At 46.8% G+C, this 25,749-nt stretch overlaps 1 protein-coding gene across 4 annotated transcripts in view; it reads right to left on the bottom strand.

The window, feature by feature from the left end:
* Positions 1 to 25,749, bottom strand: part of ANKRD28 (ankyrin repeat domain 28) — a 730,284-nt gene that overhangs the window by 215,469 nt on the left and 489,066 nt on the right. For all 4 annotated transcript variants that reach the window (XM_086942193.1, XM_086942192.1, XM_086942190.1 and 1 more), the window contains exon 13: positions 25,046 to 25,114. In XM_086942193.1, the coding sequence (XP_086798319.1) occupies positions 25,046 to 25,114 (69 nt within the window). The remainder of the gene's footprint in view (positions 1 to 25,045; positions 25,115 to 25,749) is intronic.

Below are 25,749 nucleotides of genomic sequence, written 5' to 3'. Positions count from 1 at the left end.
GTTCCATGTCTTAGCAGCCAGGTATGAAAAGGATCTGCCTCCCATGGTGGTCTTGTTAATGCGAGGTACCGTGGCGAGGGCTTGGCTGGAAGAACGTAGTTGGCGGGAGGGGGTGTAGAAGGACAGTCGAGAGTTGAGGCAATCTGGTCCGATGTCGTAGAGTGATTTGTGTGCGTGGGTAAGCAGACGGAAAGTGATCCTCTTATTGACGGGTAGCCAGTGGAGGTCTTTAAGGTGACCAGAGATGTGTTCGTTGCGTGGGATGTCTAATATGAGCCTGGCTGAGGCGTTTTGGATTCGTTGGAGTTTCTTCTGGAGTTTAGCGGTGGTGCCTGCGTAGAGGGTGTTTCCGTAGTCCAGTCGGCTCGTGACCAGAGCGTGGGTGACTGTTTTCCTTGTTTCGGAGGGGATCCAGCGAAATGTTTTTCTGAGCATGCAAAGAATGTTGAAGCAGGAAGAGGATACGGCGCTGACTTGTCTGTTCATTGAGAGTGAGGAGTCCAGGATGACGCCAAGGTTCCGTGCGTGGTCTGTCGGGATGGGTGCTTTTCCAAGGGCTTCCGGCCACCAAGAGTCGTCCCATGCAGAGGGGGATGTGCCTAAGATGAGGACTTCTGTTTTGTCTGAGTTCAAGAACACTGGCAACTCAATTGTTTGATTCATATGGAATTGAGACACAACCTTGGGTAAGAATTTGGGGTTAGTGCGGAGCACCACCCTGTTAGCGTTACTTGGAAGAAAGGTTCCTGGATGGTGAGCGCCTGCAACTCGCTAACCCTCCGTAGCGATGTGATTGCTACTAAGAAAGCCACCTTCCAAGTCAGAAACTGAAGCGCACAAGAGTGCAGTGGCTCAAAGGGAGGACCCATCAGCCTAGTAAGAACCACGTTGAGGTTCCATTCCGGAGCTGGTGGAGTCCGTGGTGGAATGACCCTCTTGAGTCCTTCCAGAAAAGCCTTAATAGCAGGGACCTTAAAAAGTGATAGGTGTTGCCTATTCTGGAGGTATGCTGCCATTGCAGACAAGTGAATGCGTATAGAAGAATACGCCAAGTTACATTGGTACAGGTGGAACAGGTAACAAATGATATTCTGAATGGAAGCATCTAGCGGGTCAATATCGTGGTTTACACAGTAAACGACGAAACGCTTCCATTTAGCCGCATAACAAGCTCTAGTAGTGGGCTTTCTTGCCTCCCGAATGATGTCCATGCAATCGGGGGGAAGATTGAGGTAGCCGAACTCTAGGACTTCAGGAGCCAGAACGCCAGGTTGAGCTGTTGCGGATCTGGGTGCTGAATGTCGCCATGGCTCTGCGTCAGAAGGCTGGGTGTGAGATGAAGCCTTTGATGCGGTACCACAGAGAGTTCCAGAAACGTGGTGTACCATGGTTGGCGAGCCCACGTTGGAGCAACCAGGATGAGAGTCATCGAGTGCTGCCTGAGCTTGCGTGCCACCAGCGGTATCAGAGGTGCTGGGGGAAAAGCGTACGCAAATCTGCCTGACCAGTTCATCCACATCGCATTGCCCTGTGATTGCGGGTGTGGGAACCTGGCGGCGAAGCTTTGGCATTTTGCGTTCTCCTTTGTGGCGAACAGGTCTATCTCTGGATGACCCCACTTTTGGAAGTACGGTTGGAGTACTGATGGATGTATCTCCCACTCGTGCATTTGATGGCTGTGCCTGCTGAGCAGGTCCGCCATCTGGTTGTCCTTGCCCGGGAGATGCTCTGCCATGAGGAAGATGTTCCTCTGAATGGCCCACTTCCACATGCTCTGAGCCAGATGAGACAGCTGCGGAGAGTGTGTGCCTCCCTGCTTCTGAATGTAGTACATGGCTGTCATGTTGTCCGTCCGGATCAACACGACCTTGTTGCACAGATGTACTTTGAACGCCTTCAAGGCCATGAAGATTGCCATCAGTTCCAACACATTGATGTGCATCTTCCTTTGCTGTAGTGTCCATAGTCCCTGCACCGTGTAGTGGAGTACATGCGCTCCCCATCCCTGGAGAGAAGCGTCCGTTGTCAGGATAATCTGTGGCACAGGCTCTTGGAATGGTCGGCCCTTGCAAAGGTTTTGTGGATTCCACCAATGCAGAGAGTTGTATGCCCGACCGCTCACCAACACTAGGTCTGTCAGTTGCCCATGAGCCTGAGTCCACTGATGTGCTAGGCACTCCTGAAGCGGACGCATATGTAGTCTCGCGTGCGGGACAATGGAGATGCAGGAGGCCATCATGCCTATCAACTGCATGAACACTTTCGCTGGAAGCGAGTGTTGAGGCCTGAATCGTTGGATCAACGTTTGGATACTGGCGATTCTCACTGAATTCGGCTGCGCAGTGGCTGCCAGAGTGTTTAACGTCGCGCCCAGATACTGTCGTACATGGGCGGGCTGGAGATGGGATTTCGGGTAGTTCAGAGAGAATCCCCAGATCGTGCAGGAGATGAATGGTGCGGGACACGTGGTCGGCACACTGCTGTTCCGTTTTTGCCTGAATGAGCCAGTCGTCCAGATAAGGGTACACATGGACGTTTTGGCGTCGGAGATGCGCCGCCACAGTCGTCAGGCACTTCGTAAAGACCCTTGGCGCTGTAGTTACCCCGAACGGCAGAACCCTGAACTGGTAGTGCTGGTCCTGAATCGTGAATCTGAGATACTTCCTGTGGGAAGGATGTAGGGGGATATGAAAGTATGCATCTTTTAGATCCAACGTAGCCAGGAAGTCCCCCTGTTGAAGCAGAGGGAGTACCTGCTGTAACGTGAGCATATGGAAGTGCTCCGAGAGAATGTACCAGTTGAGGGGCCTGAGGTCCAGGATGGGCCTGAGGGATCCGTCCTGTTTGGGGATTAGAAAATACAGAGAGTAAACCCCTGTTCTCCTTTCTTGTAGTGGGACGAGCTCTATTGCCCCTTTTTGCAGCATGACCTGAACTTCCTGCTGCAACAAGTGCAAGTGCTCGCCGGACATAGGACGGCTTCTTGGGGGTATGTTTGGTGGAGTGGAAGTAAGTTCCAGACAGTAACCGTACTGGATAAGAGACTTGACCCACCTGTCCGTGGTGATGGATTTCCACGCGGGCAGGAACTGCTGGAGTCTCCCCCCCGACCGGTGTTGTGTGGTCGGGGGGCAGTGACAAGACGTCACTGCTTGGTGGCGGTGGTGGACCTGGAGCTGTTGTTCCCACGTCCCCTGCCTTTGATGTTGTTGCCTCTGTAGCCACCCCTACCCTTGTTCGTGTATGAGGTTTGGGTATTACTTTTATAATACTGTGTGGACTGCGATGCCTGACCCCTTGAGGTGCCTCTGGTATTGGAGCGGCGAAAGGAACCACCCCGAAACTGCTGAGACTGGAGGGCCCCCATGGACTTAGCAGTGTCTGTGTCTTTCTTCATTTTTTCCAGTGTTGCATCCACCTCAGGGCCGAACAGGTGGTCAGGATTAACTGTTTGGTTCAGGATGGTTGTCTGTATATCCGGTTTGAAACCTGATATCCTAAGCCATGCATGTCTTCTCAGCAACACACTAGTGTTGATTGCCCTGGAGGCTGTATCAGCCACGTCCAGCGCACATTTGATGGAAGCGTTTGTAATGAGCTTTCCTTCCTGAATTAACATTTCCCCTGCCTCCTTGTACTGGTCAGGCAAGTGTTGCAGCAGTGTTTCTAGGGTGTCGTAATGAGCCCTATCGTAGCGTGCAAGTAGGGCCTGTGTGTTCGAGATTCGCCAAATATTAGCTGCCTGCGCAGCAATCCGTTTCCCTGAGGCCTCAAATATTTTAGACTCTTTGTCTGGGGGAGGAGCGTCACCAGTGGTCTGCGAGTTCGCCCTCTTGCGTGCGTTGGATACAACCAACGAGTCCAGTGGCAAGTGTCCCTTGATGTATGTTGGATCCGAGGGCGCTGCCTTATATTTTTTGTCAATGCGAGGATTGATGACACGCGCCCGAGTGGGCTCTTTGAAGACCTCAGTCGCGTGCTTTAGCACTCCCTTGAGCATTGGCAATGTCTTGACTGACTTTTCAGCCACTGAGAAAGTGTCAAACAAAAAGTCCACATCCACAGGATCCGAATGCAGCTCGACATCGTGGTTAGCTGCAGCTCGCTCAATCAAAGCGTTGAAGGCTGCCGAGTCCTCCGTCGGTGAGGTCTTTGCCGCAAAGAGCTGCGGTTCCTGACCTGATTGCGGGTCCTCAGGGTCGCCTCCGCCAGACCAAGGCTCATGTTCCTCCTCCAGATCCGAGTACGCCGGATAGTTGTACTCTACCTCCTCATCGTCACCATCCCCTGCGGTGGAACGCGTTGGCGAATGTACTAAAGTCTGTGGAGATGCAGGCTCTATCGGGGCCGAAGTACCCGCAGAATCCATCTTGTTTTTTAGAGGAATACGAAAATGTTCCAACACCGGCTCCGTGGTGATTTTCCTTTTGAGGAGAGACAGTTTCCCGGTATTGGCGTCGATGATGACCTCTCGACGCTCCTCCTCTGCAAGTGGCTGGAGCCGAGGCTTCGACACCACCAGTGCCGCTTTGGGCGGCGACACCTCCTTCGAGGGTACGCCTGCCCCATGCTTCGGAGCGAAAGCCTTCAGCGTCGACTTCGGCGGCAGGGTAAAGCGGATAGGCTTCTGCGCCTTTGTGGGCTTTGGTGTGTGCTTCGGCACCACAACCCCTGATTCGGGAACCACAGCTTCTTTCCGAATCCGCTGCAGGGACTCCACGACCTTCTTCTTCAAGGCTGGGGAGGGCTTGACCGGCTCGAGCGATCTCCCCGAGTCGGGAGTCGGGTCGGCGAGAGGCATCGTTTTCGGAGCCGACACTTCACGTTCCTTGTCCCCGAAAAGCGGAGCCGTGGAATCGCCTTGACGCTTCTTCGAAGCTTTCTTCGGGTCATCGACCTCGACCATCTTCGGCGCCGACGCGGCCGCGTCGGTCGACTTCGCCTTCGGCGTCGACCCCGAGGCCCTCGGGTCGGCCATCTTGGCACGGCTCTTCAGGTCGGCCATTTTGAATTTCTTGGAAGTCGATGCCTCCAGAGCCTTCTGCACCAATGCAGCTTTCACTTTCGGTTTCGAAACCGGAGGAGTGGATTTCAATGGCTTCACTTTCGTTTTTGATAACGGGAGTGGCGCACCAGAAATGTCCGTAACCGGGCCCGGAGGCGGGGCTGCTGGACTAATAACGAGGTCTTGGGTAAGGCCCGAAGGCGATCCCTCGACCTGGGCCGTTTGAAGGGGGTTGACCCCTGAGTCAGTCTGGGGACGCTCTTCCTCTGAGCTATCCCCCACGGTGGCAATGGCCCCATCGTTGCCCCCTACCTCGTCGCCGGCTTCGTCAAAGTCTTCGTCTCCTGCGTCGTAGGCATCCCCTTCCGACGCGGGGCTAGAGTCCGAAACCTGCATGACATCGTCGTCTTCAACAGATTCCTCGAAGATGTCGTCCGGCGGGGGCGCCGGGGTTGCCGATAACTGGGCCTGGAGTCTAGCGGCCCGACGAATCTTGAGAGTCTTCTTACACCGGAACTTCGAGCAGGCCATACACCTGGCCTCATCATGGTCCGGTGATAAACATTTGTTGCACACCAGGTGCACATCGAGGTGTGAATATTTGGAGGTGCACACCGGGCACCTTTTGAACGGAGTTCGTTCCATGTCCAGAGCGTCGAGTAGGCCCGTCCGCGCCGAGAGCACGCGGATGGGTAGCAAGAGTTCGGAGCTGAGAACAGACAAAACCCGAACGAAACGATACCGACGCCCAGCCTAAAGACCTTTTGGTCTCGAGTTAGAAAAGTTTTACAACTATCGATTCCGACAGAGGGAACCGAAACACATCCGAACCCAATGGCGGAAAAAAACAATCTGGGGATGGAGGCGATGCCCATGCGCACTGTAGTCCAGGGGAGGAGCCACCTATCTCGTGATACTTCGAAGACTCTTCCAGGACAACAATGTGCAATCATCCGGACCCAACACTAGGCGGCGATCTATGCACAGATATGAATTCAGCAGCCCACATGCCTCGAACATTTGATGCACAATATAGGGTTGGTAGACTTCTGGAGAGACGTGATGGGGAGGCAGCTGGGTTTACGTTTTACAGTAAAAGACATCACTTTTCAAGGATCGATTATATACTTATGAGCAGGGATATCTTGTCTAAAACCCCAGCTATCTCCATTCTCCCTAGTCATCTCTCGGACCATGCCCCTGTTTTATTTTCATGCAATAGAATAATGAAGGTAACCCAGACAAGATGGATTCTTAATAGGAAAATGTTAATCGACCCTGAAATTATCTCTGCCACTAAAGCCTCCTCTCTGGAGTTCTTCGAGATTAACATCGGCTCAACGTCCATAGGAGTTGTATGGGACCCTTTTAAGGCCGAACTTAGAGGTAGGCTACATGGTCTTGTATCCTCTAAAAACAAAATAGACGGTTGTGAACTAAAACAGAGAGAGAAGACTGAATTAAGATGCTAGAAGCCGATCTTCTCTTGTTAGGGGAGGGAGGGTCCACCCGAAAGGGTTGGTAAAATACAGGAGGTTCTTGAGACAGCTAGGTTGGACTACAGAGGCAAGTTAGAGGAGAAATCTAAGGCCCAATGGTTAACTAAAAACATGGAGAACTTTGAGTATGGCGAGAAGGCAGGTGCCTTAATGGCATGGAAGGCCAGAACTGACCGCACTAAAAACAATATAAGCGAGTTAGTTATTAATAGTAGTGGGGATAAATCCACAGATATAGACGACATGAACTGCCTTCTCTCCCTCTTTACAGATCTCTATAAGGAGGATTTGAAACCCTCAAAAAAACAAATCCAGACCTGGCTGAGCACTAAATCACTTTCATCCCTAACGCAGGAGGTTAGAGATCTTTTGGACTCCCGATCTAATTGGAGGAAATAAAAACTCAAAGTTATCTAAAAACAGGAAAGCAGCAGGTCTGGACGCCCTCCCGAATGAGGTATACAAAGTCCTGGAGGATGAGATAGTGCCAACATTGGGTACCTTATTTTAATCCATCTATAGTTCATTAGGGCAAATACCGAGTTCATGGAGAGAGGCGACCATAGTGTTAATACCTAAGCCTGGGAAGGATCCTTTGAGGGCAGACTCCTATCGACCAATCTCCCTGCTTAATTCAGACTATAAAATCTTTATGGGTGTTTTGGCAGGGAGATTGGCTAAATTGGCTCCAGGGTTGGTCAGTTCTGATCAAAAGGGGTTTATTAGTGGGCGTTTCATTCAGGAACAGACAAATCCTTAGTGGCAATATTGATCTGGCCACAGCAAGATCTGAACCCTTGGCGGTAATCGCTTTAGATGCCGCCAAGGCGTTCAATAGGGTCTGTTGGTCCTACCTTTGGGAGGTTCTGGAAGCTATGGGCATAGGCCCTGTGTTTATCCATACTCTCAGACAATGCTATCAGGGAGCCTCTGCAAAAATCCTGGTAAATGGGACGCTCACTTCTAGTTTCGAGATTCAGAGGGGAACTAGGCAGGGTTGCCCCATCTCCCCACTGCTGTTCAACATATATATAGAGCTGTTGGCCCAGGCAATAAAACTTGATTATCAGATTCTGCCTTTTAAATTCCAGCAGTATACATTAATAATAGCACTATATGCAGATGACATCATTCTCTACACCAGCGACCCAGAAACAACAATGCCAAGGGTTGAGACACTCTTGGGGGAGTTTGGCTCAATTCCTGGATATCTAGCCAACTCCTCCAAGACGGAGGTAATGTGCTGGAATATAACACACTGGACGGGGCAGACCAGTACTGAGTTTAAATACCTAGGCATAACAATAGTTAGCGAGTTAGACAGAATTACTCCCTTGAATCTGAAAAGAGTCATGAATGAATTAGATCGTTTGTTCGCAAGGTGGAAGAATCTCCCTTTCACAATTGTCGGCAAGGTAAATTTAGTTAAAATGACTGTCCTCCCCAAGCTGACATTTATCTTTAATGCTGTTCCCCTGAGGTTCACTCAACATGATATCTCCAAAATACAGGGCAAGATTGGGAGTTTTATATGGGGGGGACAAAGGAGTGAGGCTGTCCTGGAAAAGAAATGAGGCGGAGGTTGCTCAAAGGTGGGTTAGCTCTTCCGGATAATAGTTGGTACCTGGTAGCATTTCAATTCAAAGCCATCCGGATGCTTTTAACAAAACCAACACTTTCAGCTTGGGGGTTTCTGCTTAGTGAATTCACAAGCAAAGGGGGCAGAACAGAAGGGTTCCTTTACAAATTTGGAGCACCAACATTTTTTAAGAAGGTGCGCCTGAAGGTCCTGAAAAATGCACTAGAAATCTGGTGTAAAGTACGGACTAGGTGCGAGATAGGGTACTACTCGGACCATGCCCCCTTTGGGATTCCCCGGGGACTCCTCTTTGCCTTAAAGATGGGTTGGCTGCTCCTATCAGGGAGGCGGGAGTTTCCATTTGGTCTGATCTGGGGGACATAGATGGGGTGCATCTGTGGGAAATATTGAAAGCCCAAATTTAAGTTTTTACAACTGAGGTCCTGGTTCGAGGCAGAGAGCCGGGGTATAATGGGAGACTGGGAGACAGAGCTCCTTTTTATGTCAGACAATCTGATAAAGAGAGAGGTATCAATTTGGTACAAGAAATTGGTTGAAGCAGATGACCAAGATCTTACATCTCAGGCTTTGGTGTGGAGACAATCCCCCTTTGAATCGGTTATAGAAGAGTTATTAGAGCCTTCTTTAAATCTTCTCTACAAATATATAAAATCAGCTAGCCTAAAGAAAAACCATTTCTTTGTCACCAATCGCATCTACTATACCCCAGCTAAAATAGCCAAATTTGCCCCAACCCCCGAACCGAAATGCTATAGATGCATGGCCCCTAAAGCAAATGACATCCATGTTTTTTTTGAAGGTGCAAACCTTGTAGCATTATGGGAAGGGATTGGGGGCTACTTGCGCAAGATTTTTGGTATAAATATCAGGGTTAATGGGACTCTAATCTTTTTTGCCGATGACTGCTCCTTAACAAAGAACTTGGTAGCGAAGGAGAGAGGACTTTTACTGTGTCTTATTTTATTAGCGCGCAGGGAAATCTGCATGAAATGGAAAGATTCTCCTACCCCCCCCCAGGACGGTAGAATGGTTGAACTCTGCATTTTCAATGGCTCGTCTTGATGTTGCCAGTGTGGGTAACATCTCAAATAGCCTCTGGCGACCTCTTATTACTATGGGCAGAGATCTGAGACTGTGTGGATAACGAGGTGTGAAGGCTCCCGGTCCTATGATTACACCTTAAAACTCCAGTGTAAGGAGTTGGTCGGGAGACCTAAGCAAGTGCAGTCGGCCGGAGGGAGTCCAGGACCATGAAACGGCTGTAACAACTTGCAATTTGCTTAAAGGCGAGATGAGGACAAAAAAAAAAAAAAAAAAAAGAAGTGCTTGTGCGTGAAGTAACCCCAAAAGCATTTTGACTGACAATGGGGTGCAATTTACATCCTAGGCAATGGTAGAGTTTTTGGATAATACAGCAATTTTACAAAAAGGAAAATGTGAATTGAACCATCCAGAAACAAATAGCATGGTTGAAAGTTTTAACAGAACACTAAAGCAAGCAATTCAAATAGCTAAACTGAGAGGAGTGAGTTGGATTGAGATTGTAAGATGCAGAGTGGAAAAAATAGGTACATGTCTCACTCTACCAATGCGATTAGTCCATTTGCACAATTCAGGAAAAGTGTTCTCCATACCAAGTTGTGCCCACCATAGGTGAGAGTGTATGGTAAAGAACTGTCTGATTTGATTGAACAGATGAAGAAGGGAATGATGAGAGATCTTTGCATTCAAGAGCAAAGGAAGATGAGATGTAATAAACACCAAGTCAGCAAACATCTTTAGGTCAAGGTGGGGGATATGGTAAAAATAAAATTACCCAGAAACCTAGGAAATGCTTTACACATTTCAGAAAACCATTGAGTGTTATCTAGGTTTTCAGTGGAGCAATTGAGCTGGAGGATGGTTGCACCTGGAATCTTAACCGTGTTGTAAAACTATCTTAAAGTATATTTTCTTTTATGTTGTTTTTATCTTTGTTATTGGGGGGGATACTGGGCATCTTATATCTATTTTATATTGGGTTATTCCATTAACGATTCCCTTTGGGAATGTAACTTTTGAAATCAGACGTCTGGGAGTCTGTTAGAGAAGGAGTTGAATGATAACCTATGTAATAGTGGCTAGAGTTTCTTCATGTGATTATAAAAGCTATGTCTAGCTTAACTATCATTTGTCTGTATCATTGCCTTTGGATTATACTTCACAGGAAACATTTGATGCATTTTTGGAACAGACAACCATTGAAGTGTGTAAAAGGAAAACTAAAATGTTCTGCTTCTTTGAGGATATACCTAACATACTCAACACAGTTTGGATTTTTCATATTTTTTCATATTGTGTTACTGAATGCGTCTAATTTTATGGGGTGACCAGGAACTAGTCTGCAATGCTCATGTTTTCTTTTGAAAGTTTCTCTAGAGTTCAATCTTTAGTAATCACAAGAATTAGTAACTTTCCTACTCTTGCAATACTCCTCCTGGCGTTGAAACACCAACTCTTTCTTATTTCCTAAGTGTACACTTAAATAAGTGCTCAACCGGAGACCATGTACGGGCAACCGTATCTATCAATTGTATCATCTTGGTTATCTACGTTTGATTATGTTCTTGTTATGTTATGTTATATGGATATTTATTGCGCGCACAACTACTCAAGAGTATCCTGGCGCGAAGCATAACCACAGAGAAGTCAAGAGCTGAACAGCAGAGCAAAACAACTTTAATAGGCTATGTTAAAAAGATGGGTCTTAAGGAGTTTCTTAAAGCAACCAAGGTCTCTAGTGTCCCTAAGAGTGAATGGGAGGGAATTCCAGAGGGCAGCGGCTTTGACCGAAAAGGATTGACCGCCCAATCTGGTTCGCCGGAAGCGGGGAACTACCATCCTTCGTTGGGAAGCCGACCTTAGGTGGCGGCTTGGGACATGGAAAGTAACTCTTTTCTTGAGGTAGGCAGGACCAGTATCGTGAAGGGCTCGATGCGTGAGTACCAGGGCCTTGAATTGGACTCTTTGGGCCACCGGCAGCCAGTGAAGAGTAGCCAGTTGATGTCTTATGCTGTTTCTTCTAGAAATACCCAGCAGGAGTCTTGCGGCAGCATTCTGGATAAGCTGAAGTTTATTAACCAGAAAGGAAGGGGAGCCCAGATACAAAGCGTTAGCGTAGTCCAAGCGGGACAATATGAGGGCCCTAGCGACCGTTTCTTTAGCTGGCTGGGGTAAGAGAGGAAAGAATCTACTCAGAGATCTGAGGGTCCCGAAGCAGGCACCCGTCAATCGCTTGATCTGCTCTGCGAACCTCAGATCTTCGTTAAACCATATGCCCAGATTCTTGGCTGGGCCACCTTCAGAGAGGGGACGGGGAAAATCAGGTGGCCAAATTAATTCAGTGAATTGGCTTGGAAATTGGCCGTATAGTAAAATCTCTGATTTTCCCTCATTGCATTTAAGTTTGGCATGAGCTAACCAGGTGAAAACGGCAGCCAGGCATTTTAGTGCGACATCAGTTTCTAATGTCGTGTTGCCCCATGTAAACAGGAGCTGGGTGTCATCGGCATAGGCCATAATTTTTGCACCCAGCTCCTCGGCCAGGTAGATCAGCGGGGTCATATAGATGTTAAAAAGAAGTGGGCTCAAAGTAGAGCCCTGTGGGACCCCTGTCTGAACAGACCTGGCCGAAGAAGAGTACGGGGGCATCCAGACTTGTTGATAGCGGGAGTCCAGGAAAGATTCCAGCCAGGACCACACAGCCCCAGTGATGCCAATCTCAGTGAGGCGGGCCAGGAGGAGCTGGTGAGGAACCGTATCAAAGGCGGCAGAGAGGTCCAATAAAATTAGCGCCGCTCTGCCACCCTTGTCCGTACACTCCCTAATGGCTTCCACCACCTCCACCAAAGCTGTCTCAGTGCTGAAGGATGACCTAAAGCCCGACTGGGCTGGATGTAACGCACCAGATTCCTCCACAAAGGCATTTAGCTGCCGAAAGACAACCTTTTCGCAGACCTTCGCCAGTGCCGGGAGCAGGGAGATGGGGCGGTAGTTGGCTGCAATAGCGGGGTCTGCCGAAGGTTTCTTCAGGAGAGGCAAGAGTTTGGCTTGCTTCCACTGCTTAGGTACCACTGCCGATTGTAAAGACCAATTGATCAAAGTAGTGACCTCAGAGCCTACACAGTCCGCTACTCCCGCCAGAACTCTTGCCGGGCAGGGATCCGAGGGGGAGCCTGATTTTAAAGATTTTAGAAGTGTTAGGGTGTCCAATTGATCCACCATAGTGAATTTGGTAAGGCAGCTACTAGCGGGGGCGCCGGGTGCCAGCTCCGGGGGGAGTGAGGCAGCAGTACTCAAAGCTAATCCCTCTTGTGACCACAAGTTCACTTTGTTTTTGTAACAGTTAACAATGCTATTATTGTTTAATGTGCTGTAAGCTCTACATCACGTTTAAGTCATCATGTTTTCTTTAAACACACAGATTTACCCTCAAGAGTTGAAGATTCCACTCAACCTATGTTCCATATTTTTTAAACAGAATCATTCAATACGTTATTAGATTCTACATGGATTCTATAAACAACGTTAGCTCCAGTGAGACAGTTTTTTAAAATCTCTTATTTTGATGGTCCCGCAAATTCCAGCAAGTTTAGGCACAGACAGATTCATCTTAATACCACATGCCTGTGTAATCATGAAAGTTTTCTTTCAATTATTATTGGATTCCAGAAATATCATGTTTATAGTAATATATATTAGTGTCGTATATTTTGACTACTTGCTTCGAAATGGATCCATTCCACTATATGTGAATTGATAAGTTTCCTTCTTCATTTCAGGCACATATTTCTGTTTGATTAATTGCCTCATGGTGGGAAATATCCCAAAATCCATTGGGATTGCAATCTAGAGTGTTCTTTCTTATCGAGATTCATTTCAACCATATAAACAAATAAATTAAAAAGAACCCAGAAACTACATTTGAATAATAACTTATGGGTGAAGCATCCCCAAACAGGAACCCTAGATCTGTGCCTGGTGAGAATGTCTCATAAAATGGGTAGTTAAATATGGACACATTGATCTTCACAGTTGAAAGAAGATACCAGACTGCACACTATGAATTGATTCAATACAAGATTGTGATTTATCAAAAGTGAGCTTTCCTTAGAGATAAATACATTTGAGGATTATATTTAAAGTACAGTCACACCAACCTGAGATCCAAAAAGGTAAATATTAGTTGTGAGGAAATGGGATATATTAAAGGTGTGGTTGTGGGACCTCACCGTGCAATACACTACCAATCCCCTTAGTTCCAATCAAGTTCCATTTGTTATACCATAGCTCAACCATGAGTAGCTGTGTCTGAGCAGGCAGGCTCACACAAAGGAACTATAGGAAAGCATTTAGAAAGCACCAAAAACAATTGAAGAAATAAACAAGACAAGAAATTCCACACACATTTATAAAGAGATTTGATTTTTATGAATTTGTAGTCACCAAAATGACAAAGATCCACCAGAGGGTTCTGGGGTTAGGAATTTTACAAGATACAGTGAATCACAAATTTTCACGTAACTGCAAACAAGCATGTTTCAAAGTTGTAATGAGGATACTTACAGTGACCAACTCCGGTAGGGAGCTAGTCAAGGGAACCAGAAAGGTCCACCAAAACAGTTCTCTCCTTAAGAAAAGCTTTCTTCAGTCGAGGTCCAGTATCAGTAGCTCCTTGCCATTGACTTCTATGAAGTGGTCCTGTGCAAGGGGTACAGAATGCTGAAGATGCTCAAAGATGCTGAGAATGTTGTGCAGTCGACAGGGGTCTTCATGGTGCTACTTCTTGGTCCACTGTCCTGGTGGGCTGATTCCAGCCACACGGGTCGATTTACCTTGAAGTTTTCTACAGGTCAGCAGAAGCCCAGTTGCCCCTTGGGTACATGTTGTCGGTACAGTGAATTCAGCAGTTTCATTCTTTTGGCGATAACTCTCCTTGTGTGTGACCAATCCACACTCCGACCCCCGCACCCCTCCCCACCGATTCAGCTGACTCGGATGCAACATTTGAGTTGGGCCTGGTCTTTCGGGCTGCATGGCTGTGAAGATCGGTGATCCAGGCTACCAATTCATCCCAGCAGACTCCTTCAGCTTTTGTGGACCTGTGTTGCGAGCATGAAGTCAACCAACTGACTCTTGGAGTCTCTGTTTCAAGCTAGGCTGGGGGGACATCTTCTCCACAAGCAGGACACAGGAGGCACAGTCCTTCACTTTGCTTCAGTGCAGCCTCTTCCATGCTGGTTCCAGGATCAACACGGTAGTCCTCCTTTGGTCCTCGTTTTCCAGTTGAGCAAGATATGAGTTAAGTGTGGCAGAATTGCCCCTTTTATCAACAGAAAGTGCACTTAGGGAGGTCCCAGTCACCAGACTTCCTGCCTGATGCGAACTCAGACATTGGCTGTATTAAATTCAATCATTCCATCAATCACTTTTTTGTTTTCTTCAGTGTGACACTTCAGTGGGATGGGTACAAACCCAGACAAGACTCCTGTGCACACAGTGCCACTGGAGCCAAGCTACACCAGACTGATGTGCCCTAGTAAGGGCGAAACCTGTCTGGGTTGCTTGTGTTTCGGTTCAGGGAGAACCGGACAGCTTGGGAAGACAGTTCCTATTGGAGTAGGGTCTGGAATGAATTACATGCGTGGGCCCAAAGTAAGGTGACATGGAGTGCAAAATACGATGGAGCCCAGAGTAATTGCCAGCGCCTGATAATAATTCAAGCATTCCATCCATCATTTTTTGTATACTTCAGTGTGCATAGATTGTGCAAGAGTACTAACCATGGAAACAAGCATTTGCAATGCAATAGGTCTCGCATTTATGCGAGTCTGAGCTATTGACATTACAAAGGACAATGCCTTTTATTTACATTTTAAAAACGAAAAGTAAAATAAAAGGGATTGTAATTTGCAATGTCAATAGCTCAAACTTGCGTAAATGCGAGACCTATTGCATTGCAAATGCTTGTTAAATGAGGAGCCTCACTCTGTCTTCTGCTGGCATGTTGGCAGGCCTGCGACTCAACTCTGTAGCCCCTCTTGCAAGCCCTGGCTCGGATACAACAGCACTTTGCATTCTGGGACGTGAAGCATGGCTTTTATATTAGAAGCATGGTTTGCATGCAAGGGGTTCATACGAAACCAGACCTGTATGAAGGTGTCCCCTATAGAATAGCCAGGACGTGAACTTACAGACAAACACTGAAATATGCGAGCATACATACATAATGGACTTGAAAAATGAGGGTTTGCTCACCATCGAGTGAGGGAGGTCCTCTCATGTTTCAGCAACCTTGCAAAGCGAAAACAAGATGTATTACAGAGAAACTGAACTTGGTCCAAATCTGAGAGAAGTTATTCACCCCTCTAACTCTTCCCATCGCCCCCACCCACTCATCTCTTCAAAGTCATTCGGACTGCGCCAGGCCTCTATGGACACATTTTTTCTCGGGGCTTCGGATGCTCAAAGCTGTCTCATCAAGTAATTGAGCACCACTTTGCCGATGGGATGTTCAGATCACACAAAGGAAATTATGCGTTTTTGTGTCGGTAAAAAAATGAGAACGCAAGATTTTTTTTTTGGGCTCCTCTACTTTCCCTCATTTCGAGCAAAAAAATGTTTTCATGCTTGAATTGTGCGGATCAAGAAAAGCCACCCCTAATGATAATGTGTTTGGAAGCAAGGGGGCCAACACTGAAGGGGAGAGGGAAAGAGGGAAAAAATAACATAACGCAAGCAAGGAAGAACTGCCAGAGCAGACAAAGTGCAATTAAGTGTGAGACATGACATGGTGTAAAAACAGCCTCTGCGTTTATGAAAACAACACATGTACACAGCAAACGCGGCCTGTGATCCCCTCCCAGCACACCCAAGCTCCGCGCTGCTCGCAGCCCGTCGGCGTACAAACGTCGGCTTCTCCAGCTGGTAATTTCACCTAATTCAAGAGAGTGTAATTATTGTTTAGCGTCTTTGTTCTGTTTGGCCCCTCCTGCAGAACTTTCCAGTGGTTAGCTCTGGCTGGCAATGATGTGTTCGTCTGCCAGGCGAGGAGGGCACGTGTGGACAAACACTAGGGTTTTAAGTGCATAGGAGTGTGTCGCAGTGACGTCGTGGCCTCAAGCAGAGAACGAGTTCAACACCATTTCTCCGGCAATTTCCAGAAACGGGTATTTGCGTTGTATTGTCACTCACAGTGGCCGAAGTGGGCAGGATCAGCACGTTTTTTTCACATTTAATAGAATCCGTCCTCCTACTTTCTTATTTTTAAAACGCATCATAAGACCAAGGCCTATGGATAAGGCTCGTCCATTTGCGGCAGGCAGTGGGTTGTGGGGGATGGACAGCAGAGAAGACTAGAACGTGTTCGCTCGGTACTTTAGTGACATTTGTACACCAAGCCCCTCACAGCTCACTGAAAACAAAGGTGATTGGCCCATGCTGCCGTTTTTGCTGGGGTGCGTCCGTGCAGTTAAAATGATGGCGGACCAGAGAGGGAGCATGTCTTCAAGGAGTTCTGCTTCCTGATTGGCTGTTGAAATAAACACTGCATAGAACAGATCAGCCGACGCGGGAATCGAAACCAGTGGTGCGAGCGCACCAGAGGAGCGGGGGTAAGGGAGCGCAAAGACGCCGAGACAAGGTAGGGGATGTGTGTGTAGGGGGGTGGGGGGTGTCTCTGTGTATGTGTGTGCGTGAGTGTGTGTATGCTGGGGGGGCTGTATGTGTGTTGTGAACAGCCTGCCGGAATCAGAGTGCGGTGAGGCGCGCGACCTGATCCCGGCAGGCTGCTGCGTGCATGCGCGTGCCAGTCTCTTGTCCTCTCCCTTTCAGTCCTTGAAAGCGAGAATGATTGCAATAGTCTCGCTCTGCGACAGCAGGCCTTTGGCCTGCAATCGCAGGGCGAGACCTAAAAAGTGGTGTTGAAGTGCTTGATTGGGGGAAAAATATGTTTTTGAACTTTCTACCCCACAAAAGCCTTCCTGTTTGCATGGATTTCAGCATTTGTAGTATTTTGTGACTTGAAAATGTGGATTTATGACCTTGTGAAAGCCATGCACAAAACACTAATGGAAACATTTGCTAGAAAAGGTGGTGTGGCCCATTTCTCACTGGTGGAATGGGTGTTCGGTTGTTAGCAAGGGTCTTTCCACTAGGCTATAGCAATCTGAATTGTTTGCACTATTTATGTTGTAATGGTTTATTTTGACAAGGGAGACCTTCATTCACTGGTGCATGAGCAACAAAATCTTTTCACTTTTTCTTATTTGTTTTGTTACTCGGAGGAATTACATAATTGCACTCCATATATCTAGTATATGTAGTACCTAGTCTGTCTGTGTTTTAGGGTGTTTGAAGAAAACAGGAAGTACTTTGTTTGTGATCAAGGCTGATAGTTGAGGTCTATCTTATGTACTAGTTCAAATGTATGTTTAAAGTGCCATCCGAGCAACATTCAGGTTACCCATTGGTGAGGTAGTCAACTTTAGTAGTGATATCCTCTTCAATCCCCTTGAGCAACCTTTTTATTACTGGTGTTGTGAAAAGATTCCTTCCCAATATACATTACATGCAACTATAACAGAGGTGTAATCGCATAGAAACATAAGAGTTTAGCTTCCAACAAACGATCAAGTACCTGATAAAGGCTGTGTCCCCTATTAAATTATGCAGCAGTTCTTTGCGGCACCAGTGTATACATGTAATGTAATGTAATGGTGTCTTGTAAAGCGCATGTATCACCCCGCCATGGGGTATCTCAGCGCTGTATACCGCTGGGGAACCCGTCCTGGCTTTCCCTGTGAGATGGTCCCTGCTGGGTATCTCCAAGGTGAAACCAGGCATCCCAGGCATGTGTGGGGGGCCTTTGTAGAGATGAGGCAAGCTAATGCCCAGAGTTGCCGAGTGTGATCCCTGGTTAGAGTAGGCACCGAGGCGAGAGAATTATCGAGTCCGCTGACCCTGGTCCACAACCCTGCCGCGTCGGGAATTGAACCCTGGTCCCAGGCCGTCCTCTGCTTCTGGGTCTGCTGCCCCTAACCAGTGAGCCACACCACTCCATTCACCTAGCTGTATAGCATGTGTGTAGTAGGTTGTCTTGCCTCCCTTAGTACCTCTATGCACCTGGCTGGAAGGCAGAGGTGGTCAAACTAAGTCCTACGGAGCCAGGCTGCTATACTGAGGCTAGCTAGTACTTGATAGGACAACTCCCACCCACTTTGTACCGTTAACCAGGCTGACGTGCCTTTTTCTTTATGGCACCATCCCTATGGAACAAACTCCCCCTAAACATACATACAACTACAGAACTCACGAGTTTCCGAAAAAAATTGAAAACATGGCTATTCAGTTAAAATTCCATTTCCAGGCTCATCCACTTCTTTCTAGGGCTGTCCGCATGCGCCATGAGGCTCCCTCGGGATGGGATATGTTGCGCAATACAAATATCCAGACTAGACTAGACTGAATCACTGGCTATCATTCTACTGCCAGCCGTCTCTGGCACTTCTGAGTACTCAATTCAATGAGTCATGTTTGTCCCCTTGCACGCCAGAGATACTTTTGGTGGTTGTGGTTTGTTGGGAAGTGGAAACAAGCTTCATTGAGGTAGATGGTCGTTATGCAGCTCCTTAAAAAGCAATTGGATAACATACTGTTGGGTGGTTAACTTGAATGTTTGTGTCCTAATGAACTTATTCAGGAATTGAAAGTCTATGATAGGTGTTAAAGTCAGATTCTGTTAGGGAATCAGGAAGGAATAAATACACATTGAGGTTTTTGTTCAGTTCTAGGAGGTCCTAATGTTGCTGTTGTAACCGGTTTAGTTCTCCTTTGCAAGCTTATCAACAAACTGCAACACGTCCAGAATGCTGCAGCCAGGCTCCTCACTGGGACAAAGCCCAGATGCTCTGCCAAACCTGCTCTCACATCACTACACTGGCTCCCAATTCAGGAAAGAATTATCTTCAAAACCCTCTGTATTTCGCACAAAATCCTCCATGGCAGAGGCCCCCCCCATACTGAGACCGCTCATCAAACCTCACAAAGCCAATAGACAGTTGAGATCAAGCACTCTCTCCTTGGCCAGTGTCCCCAGAATAAGAAGAGCACGCTCAGGGGGACGCCTCTTCTCATATAATGCCCCAAAGCTATGGAATGCCCTTCCCCTTAATATCCGAAGGGAAACCAACCTATTGGCCTTCCGTAGGTTACTAAAAACCTGGCTCTTACCCTGAACATCCCCCCCCCCTCCCTGGATCTAGCATGCTGAGTAACAGCGCTGGGACGCCTACGGGTAGCTACGCACTCTAGAAATCAGACTCAAATCAAATCAAGCTGTCCCTTTTGGCTTGATGTTTGGAGGTATTTTTTAAAGTTCTATTAAAAATATGTTTTATAATGTTGGAGGTGATTGTTCTTCACTCTAGAGGAAGCCTCCTACTCTGCCCAGACTTGCTGAGCAGGGAATCACTTTGAGTCTCCTTTGCCAGGGATGCCGGATCCTATTGTGTACTGGCTCATTCCTCTCTATTTGACTTCAAAGGTGTGTCTTTTTTTTTGCACAGGGTGTTGCCCCTGTGGGCTTGTTCCTCAAGCACTTGCTGCCTGAATGGTCTGGGCTTGCAGTTGCATCTGCTGGAGCCAGGGATTCTCATTGGCTTCCTGGTGAGCGATTTTTCTCTTCCGAATGATCCTCTGCTGCCAACACCTTTGAGGAGGTGTTGTCCTTGTTCATTTGCTGTAAGGTGTTCATCCACCACAGCTCCACATAGGCTATGTTATGTTATGTTATGTTATGTTATTATTATACTTCTATAGCGCACAGCCACTCCACGGAGTATCCCGCGGCTTCCCGTCAACGGAATTCTGGTAGATGTCAGGACTTCGGGATTAATAATGGACTCTTAACCAGTTGTATTGCCAGTACACATCTTCCTGCTGGTCGTGTCCGTAACATCCAGCAAGGACGTGACATGTATTTGGGATGGTTTTGAATTCATGTCTTACTTCTTTTGTCTTTTTTTTGCACCGCTCTGCACGTTTTCTATTGCCTCCATTTGCTGGTGTTCAAATATACGGTACAAAAGGGGGTGGTGATGGACGGAGCATCTGAATCAATCAAACACTCACACCCAGTCAAAAGATCTGGGTTTAATCCATCACCGTTCCTTAGCCCACTCTGCCACCCCAGTTCAGACATGGCTATATGCAAATCAGTCTGACCCTGTGCCTCATGGGAACAGTCCAGCCCGAACTGCCAAGCCATGTCTTCCCTGGCCCGGAAACAAGCTTCCTAGGACCGGTTTCTGGCATTACAGCAGTCTTCAGCCAGGCTTGCTTGAATCCAGTGGCAAAGTGAGCAAGGGACTCACGTCTGAGCATACCCTGCCAACTTATGGCGAACAGAGCGGTACAAAAGGGGGTGATGATGGACGGAGCATCTGAACCAATCAAACACTCACACCCAGTCAATAGATCTGGGTTTAATCCATCACCATTCTTTATGCTCAGACGTGTGTCCCTTGCTCACTTTGCCACTGGATTCATGCAAGCCTGGCTGAAGACGGCTGTAATGCCAGAAACCGGTCCAAGGAAGCTGGGTTCCGGTCCAGGGAAGGCATGGCTTGGCAGTTCGGGCTGGACCATGAGGCACAGGGTCAGACTGATTTGCATATGGCCATGTCTGAACTGGGGTGGCAGAGTGGGCTTAACAGTGATGGATTAAACCCAGATCGGTTGACTGGGTGTGAGCGTTTGATTGGTTCAGATGCTCTGTCCATCACCACCCCCTTTTGTACCGCGTTATTCAAATATACAGCTGTAGAAATATGCTGCTGTGCGGCCGCAGACCTCGCTATCATTCAGCTTTCTGCTTCATGCTTCCAGCCTTGGTCTCCTCATCCTGTGGTGGTTCTGTCAATAGTGGAGTATTAGATCTCCTGGCTGTTGACAATGATTAAGTCAGCTGGCACACTAACCTTCTTATACACACAAGCCTGCCTTGAAGGCTTGCATTTCTTTCCTACCTTTGGGGAAATGCCTTCGAAAAAGCAGATTCTTTAAAAGCCTCTTGGCCCTGATCTAAAATGCTAACTAACATGTGTACAACGTTTTTTTTTCTTCTGCGTTGAAATGGCACAAGTATCTGTTACAGAACGTTTCTTCCTGTTCTGTTCTGGCTGAACCCCATGTTTCTACTGACCTTTTGACAGTGGTGCTGTACGGTTATTTGGGGACGATTGTCTTGATGGCTAGGAGCCAGGTTCCACTCAGAAAAGCCAATCTCTAGATTATTGTATGTCCTCCTTCCCATGTGAGCTTACCCTACAGAATGGGTTGGCCATACTCCTCATAAAACTCATTCTGTTCTTCTTTCTTATACTCCAGTGTTACTGGTGGGGGTGGTTGTTTGGGAGTTGTCTACATCTATGGCTATATCTCCCATAGGTCTACCTTCTCCTGATTTCTCAACAGTCAACCTTGAGTCATACACATTGCTTCCGAAGTAAATGGCAGAAAAAATGATGCGAAGATGGTGACCAGGTACTGGGGCATTGTGGCTTTAAATTAAATGTCTTCGGAGACTAGCACTGTTCTCTTCTGGGCAGAAAAGATGTATTTATTTTTAAAACCCACACAAAAAAAAACACAAGAATAGGGACTGTTATAGACCCAAACCGGTCTCCAACAGGTCGATCGCGAGCTACCGGTAGCTCGCCGACCCTCTGATAGTAGCTCGCGCTGCTATTTAATTATTGCGATGTCATTTACAATTTTATTTTGTATCCCGTCATTTTCTTTCAGAACTATCAGCCCTTTTTCACAACTCTTCCGCCCGTGCCCGCCTTCACACAAACCAGCTGCTCTGATTGGCTTTAGTGAGCTTAGCTGTCGCGGGGCGGGCTGAAGAACGTGACGTCTTACCACCTAGTAGTCACGCGCCACCTGCCTTTTCCAGGCTGGTACCGAGTTCGGACCATCTTCCACTCTCTTGGGCCTCCCGGAGCAGCTCTGAGGTAAAAGGAGACACTGATCCTGAATGAGCCGAGTCGCCGGCTAAAAAGCACTCCGTGCTTGCAAGGTTTATGATTTTAGCGTTGTCTGCCACTGCACTTTAGATCTGCCTTCAGTTATAAAGTGCAGTGGCAGACAACGTTAAAATTAAAAATCCTCTCAGGCACTGGGACCGGGCCGATATTGTGGTGGCAGAGGATGTGTTAATACAATGTAAGGTTCTTGTTGCCTGAATGTTATGTTTATCCTCGAAGTCACGCGCCACCTGCCTTTTCCAGGCTGGCACCGCGCTTCAGATCATATTCCATTTTGGGGCCTCCCGGAGCAGCTTTGAGGGAAGAGGGGCCCCTGACCCTGAAAAAATAAATGAGCCGAGTTGCTGGCAAAAAGCACTCAGTACTTGCAAGGCTTTTCATTTTAGCGTTGTCTGCCACTGCACTTTAGAATTAGTTGTGCCTCCTTAGGTAATAAAGCGCAGTGGCAGATATCGTTAAAATTAAAAGTCCTTTCAGGCACTGGGCCGATATTGCGGTGGGAGTCGATGTTAAAAGTCTAAGATTCTTGTCTGCACTAATCTGCTTTCACTGACTTTACCACACTTGCGCCTTCGCGTAGTAGTCAGTGAAAGCGGATTATTCTGTGAAAGTGCATGCAAGTACCTTTGATTTAAACATCGGCTGCCTCTGTGCTTTACATATGCATTAGGAATAAAGTGCGGTGACAGCCAAAGTTAACATCAAAGGTCCTTGCAGGCACTCTACCACTGTGGCAGCCAACTTAAGTGCTCGCCTGCACTGAACACCTTAAAATTCATGCAAATATATAGCGCAGTGTAGTAATCAGTGAAAGGCTTTCACTGATTACTACACCGAGCTATTTATTTGCCTTTTTATGACTGTGACAGCTGTTAGCAGGCCTGGTTAGCATGCACGGACCTTTGATTTAACATCGGCTGCCACCATGCTTACATTTGCCTTAACCCACAGTAATGAAGCACAGTGGCACCGACGTTGAAATTTAAAGTCCTTGCATGCACTGTGCTGCTACCGCTCTTTAAATCCTCGGTGGCAGCCAAAACAAAAAATCCAAGGTGCTTGCCTGCACTGAACTGCTTTCACAGTCATGCAAATGCAAATATATAGCGCAGTGAAGTAATCACTGAAAGGATTTCATTGATTACTACACTGCGCTATATATTTGTCTTTACATGACTGTGAAAGCAGTTCAGAGCATGCAAGGACCTTTGATTTTAACATCGGCTGCCACCGTGCTTTAACATTTGCCTTACCAGTAATGAAGCTCAGCGGCAGCTGACATTCAAATTAAAAGACCTTGCATGTACTGTACTGCAGCTATGGTGGCGTGACCTATGCTAAACTTGGTGATGAATGTACTTCTTGGAAACAGAGAGCGAGAGATCTGTGTATAATTTGAAAACTTACAATACAAAGGAAGCTTTTACTCGCAGTAAAGTAGCACAGAGAGTCAATATGCCTGCTGCAAAGAAGGTGCATATTGTTGCTAGCTAGCTCTTTGAGCTAAAATACTAATGTAGACAAGTAACTTATCAAAGAGCTGCATGAAAACTGCAAAGTATAGGCTGGCTGGCCTGGGCTGGTGGACCATTATGATTTCTCCCAGTTGTTGTAAAATATGTTCATTTGGGTAGAAATCAATTCCTATTAGAATCCCCCAACCATGTTGTTAGGAGTTAGGTTTTAAAAAAAATAAATCTATTTTTCTGTCTCTCCTGACCAAGCACTCTTAAACTATCCTGCCTACCAGTATGGATGACTTGTCACTCCTATACCTTCTTTTCCCCTGTCTTATGTAACATTTCACTGATTGTCTCTGTGTAAATCTGTGTCATGTAAAGTGTTCTGACACCTTACGGTCCTGATTTTGAAGCTATTATTAATTGAAAGGTCTTAAACCGGTTTGCCAACAGCACACATGCAAAGTCTTTTCTTTCAGTGTTATTGTGTTCAAACCACAGTATGGGCTCTGAAGAAATAGGCTGAACGTCATTGAAACTGGGCGGGAGAGGCCTCTCTGTAAAATGCGCAAGTTGCTTAGGGTTTAGTAGCTCACAACGATTTTCACTGACCAGAAGTAGCTCTCACTACACAACAGGTTGGAGACTCCTGCACTAGATGATGGAATATTGTAGAGCATGTGAACCCAGATCAGATTCACATTGCAAAATCCTTTGGCAGCACACAGAGCTTGGCCCACACCTCCAGGATTCTGAATAAGCAAGTGCACCCATAACGCAGGTTACTGGAATCTCAACATGGTACGAGAAAGATGTAGGAGTCACACAGAAGTGATGAGAAAACCTACAAGATTTAGCACTTGGATAGGGAATTACGTTATTTCAGATAAAAACACACTGGGAACAGAAGCTTTGGGAAAATAATGATCAGGGATAAATATTGGGAACAAAAAGTTTGGGAAGAAGAATCAAAGGGTGAGTTGTAAGGTTTCAATTAAAGGAAACGGAAAGAAAACCTAGAGTGATATATACACACACACACACACATATGTATATATGTATGAGATATAAGAGGATGTGGGGGAAGCGCACTTAATGAGAAAAAAAAGACTTAGGGGGACAACAAGGCTGAAGCAAGGTGGGGGTCTGCTTCCCTTTAAAGAAATTAAATAGTATCAAATCAAGCACATATTTAATCAGATGTCAGTGTAAAAATCAGCACAATAACAGGATGACCAATATTATTTACTCCAAGATTGATATCCCAAGACTAATTTCTAAATAACAAATGAGTTCAGCATACACAAACAGCTTGGCTGGGGAAGATGCTGGCCTAGATACTTTCGACTTGATGGGAAACAGAGAAACATTTTAAAGCATAAACCATGTCTGACCTTCCAAACTTGTCTTTCTTGTTAAAGTCGGCCCCCGAGTTCAGTAAAAGATTTAGGCAATCCAAATTCCTAATTAGATAAAAAAAGAAAGAAAAAAAAAAGCTGTTTATCTCATTCCACCATTGCCACAATATGAAAATGTTTGCATTTCTGAACAAACAAGCTACTTACCTACAGTTATCACTTATCTGGTAAAGTCTGTCTAGCTGCAGATTCTTTAACTTAGAATATTCCCCAGGCGACAGACTGGATCTGCAAAATCTTAAGCAGTACTTCGGCGCTCCGGTAGCAGGCGATTGGCTCCACGTCATCGCTGAAAAGTGACATGCACAGTGCCTATAAAGGCACCACCCCAATACACTGACAATAGTTGCTTTACATGACATTTACATACTAGAAGGCTGCTAGACGAGTGCGCAAACACTAAGGCACTACAAGGGTCACCCTATATGGACAAATCGGATTGCAGAAGAGGGGAGGTTGGAAGGGTTGGTAAGGAATATACGCCAGATACAGTCTACCAGATAATGTGTTATCGAAGTTAAGCAACTTACTCATCTGCTGGGGACTTCTACAAACAAATTCCTTTCCTTATAGCAGACACACGAGCAATACCTCCCTGGAGGTGGGTCTGTGAACAGATTCCAACCAGGAAGTTCTGGAGGACTAAATGGGCAAAGCGCCTGTCAAGACAGATCAGACTG

Source organism: Lissotriton vulgaris, chromosome 10, assembly GCF_964263255.1.
Source record: "Lissotriton vulgaris chromosome 10, aLisVul1.2, whole genome shotgun sequence".
NCBI lineage: Eukaryota > Metazoa > Chordata > Amphibia > Caudata > Salamandridae > Lissotriton > Lissotriton vulgaris.
Note: the sequence above shows the minus strand (reverse complement) of the source record. Positions and strands in the feature narration are given on the sequence as shown.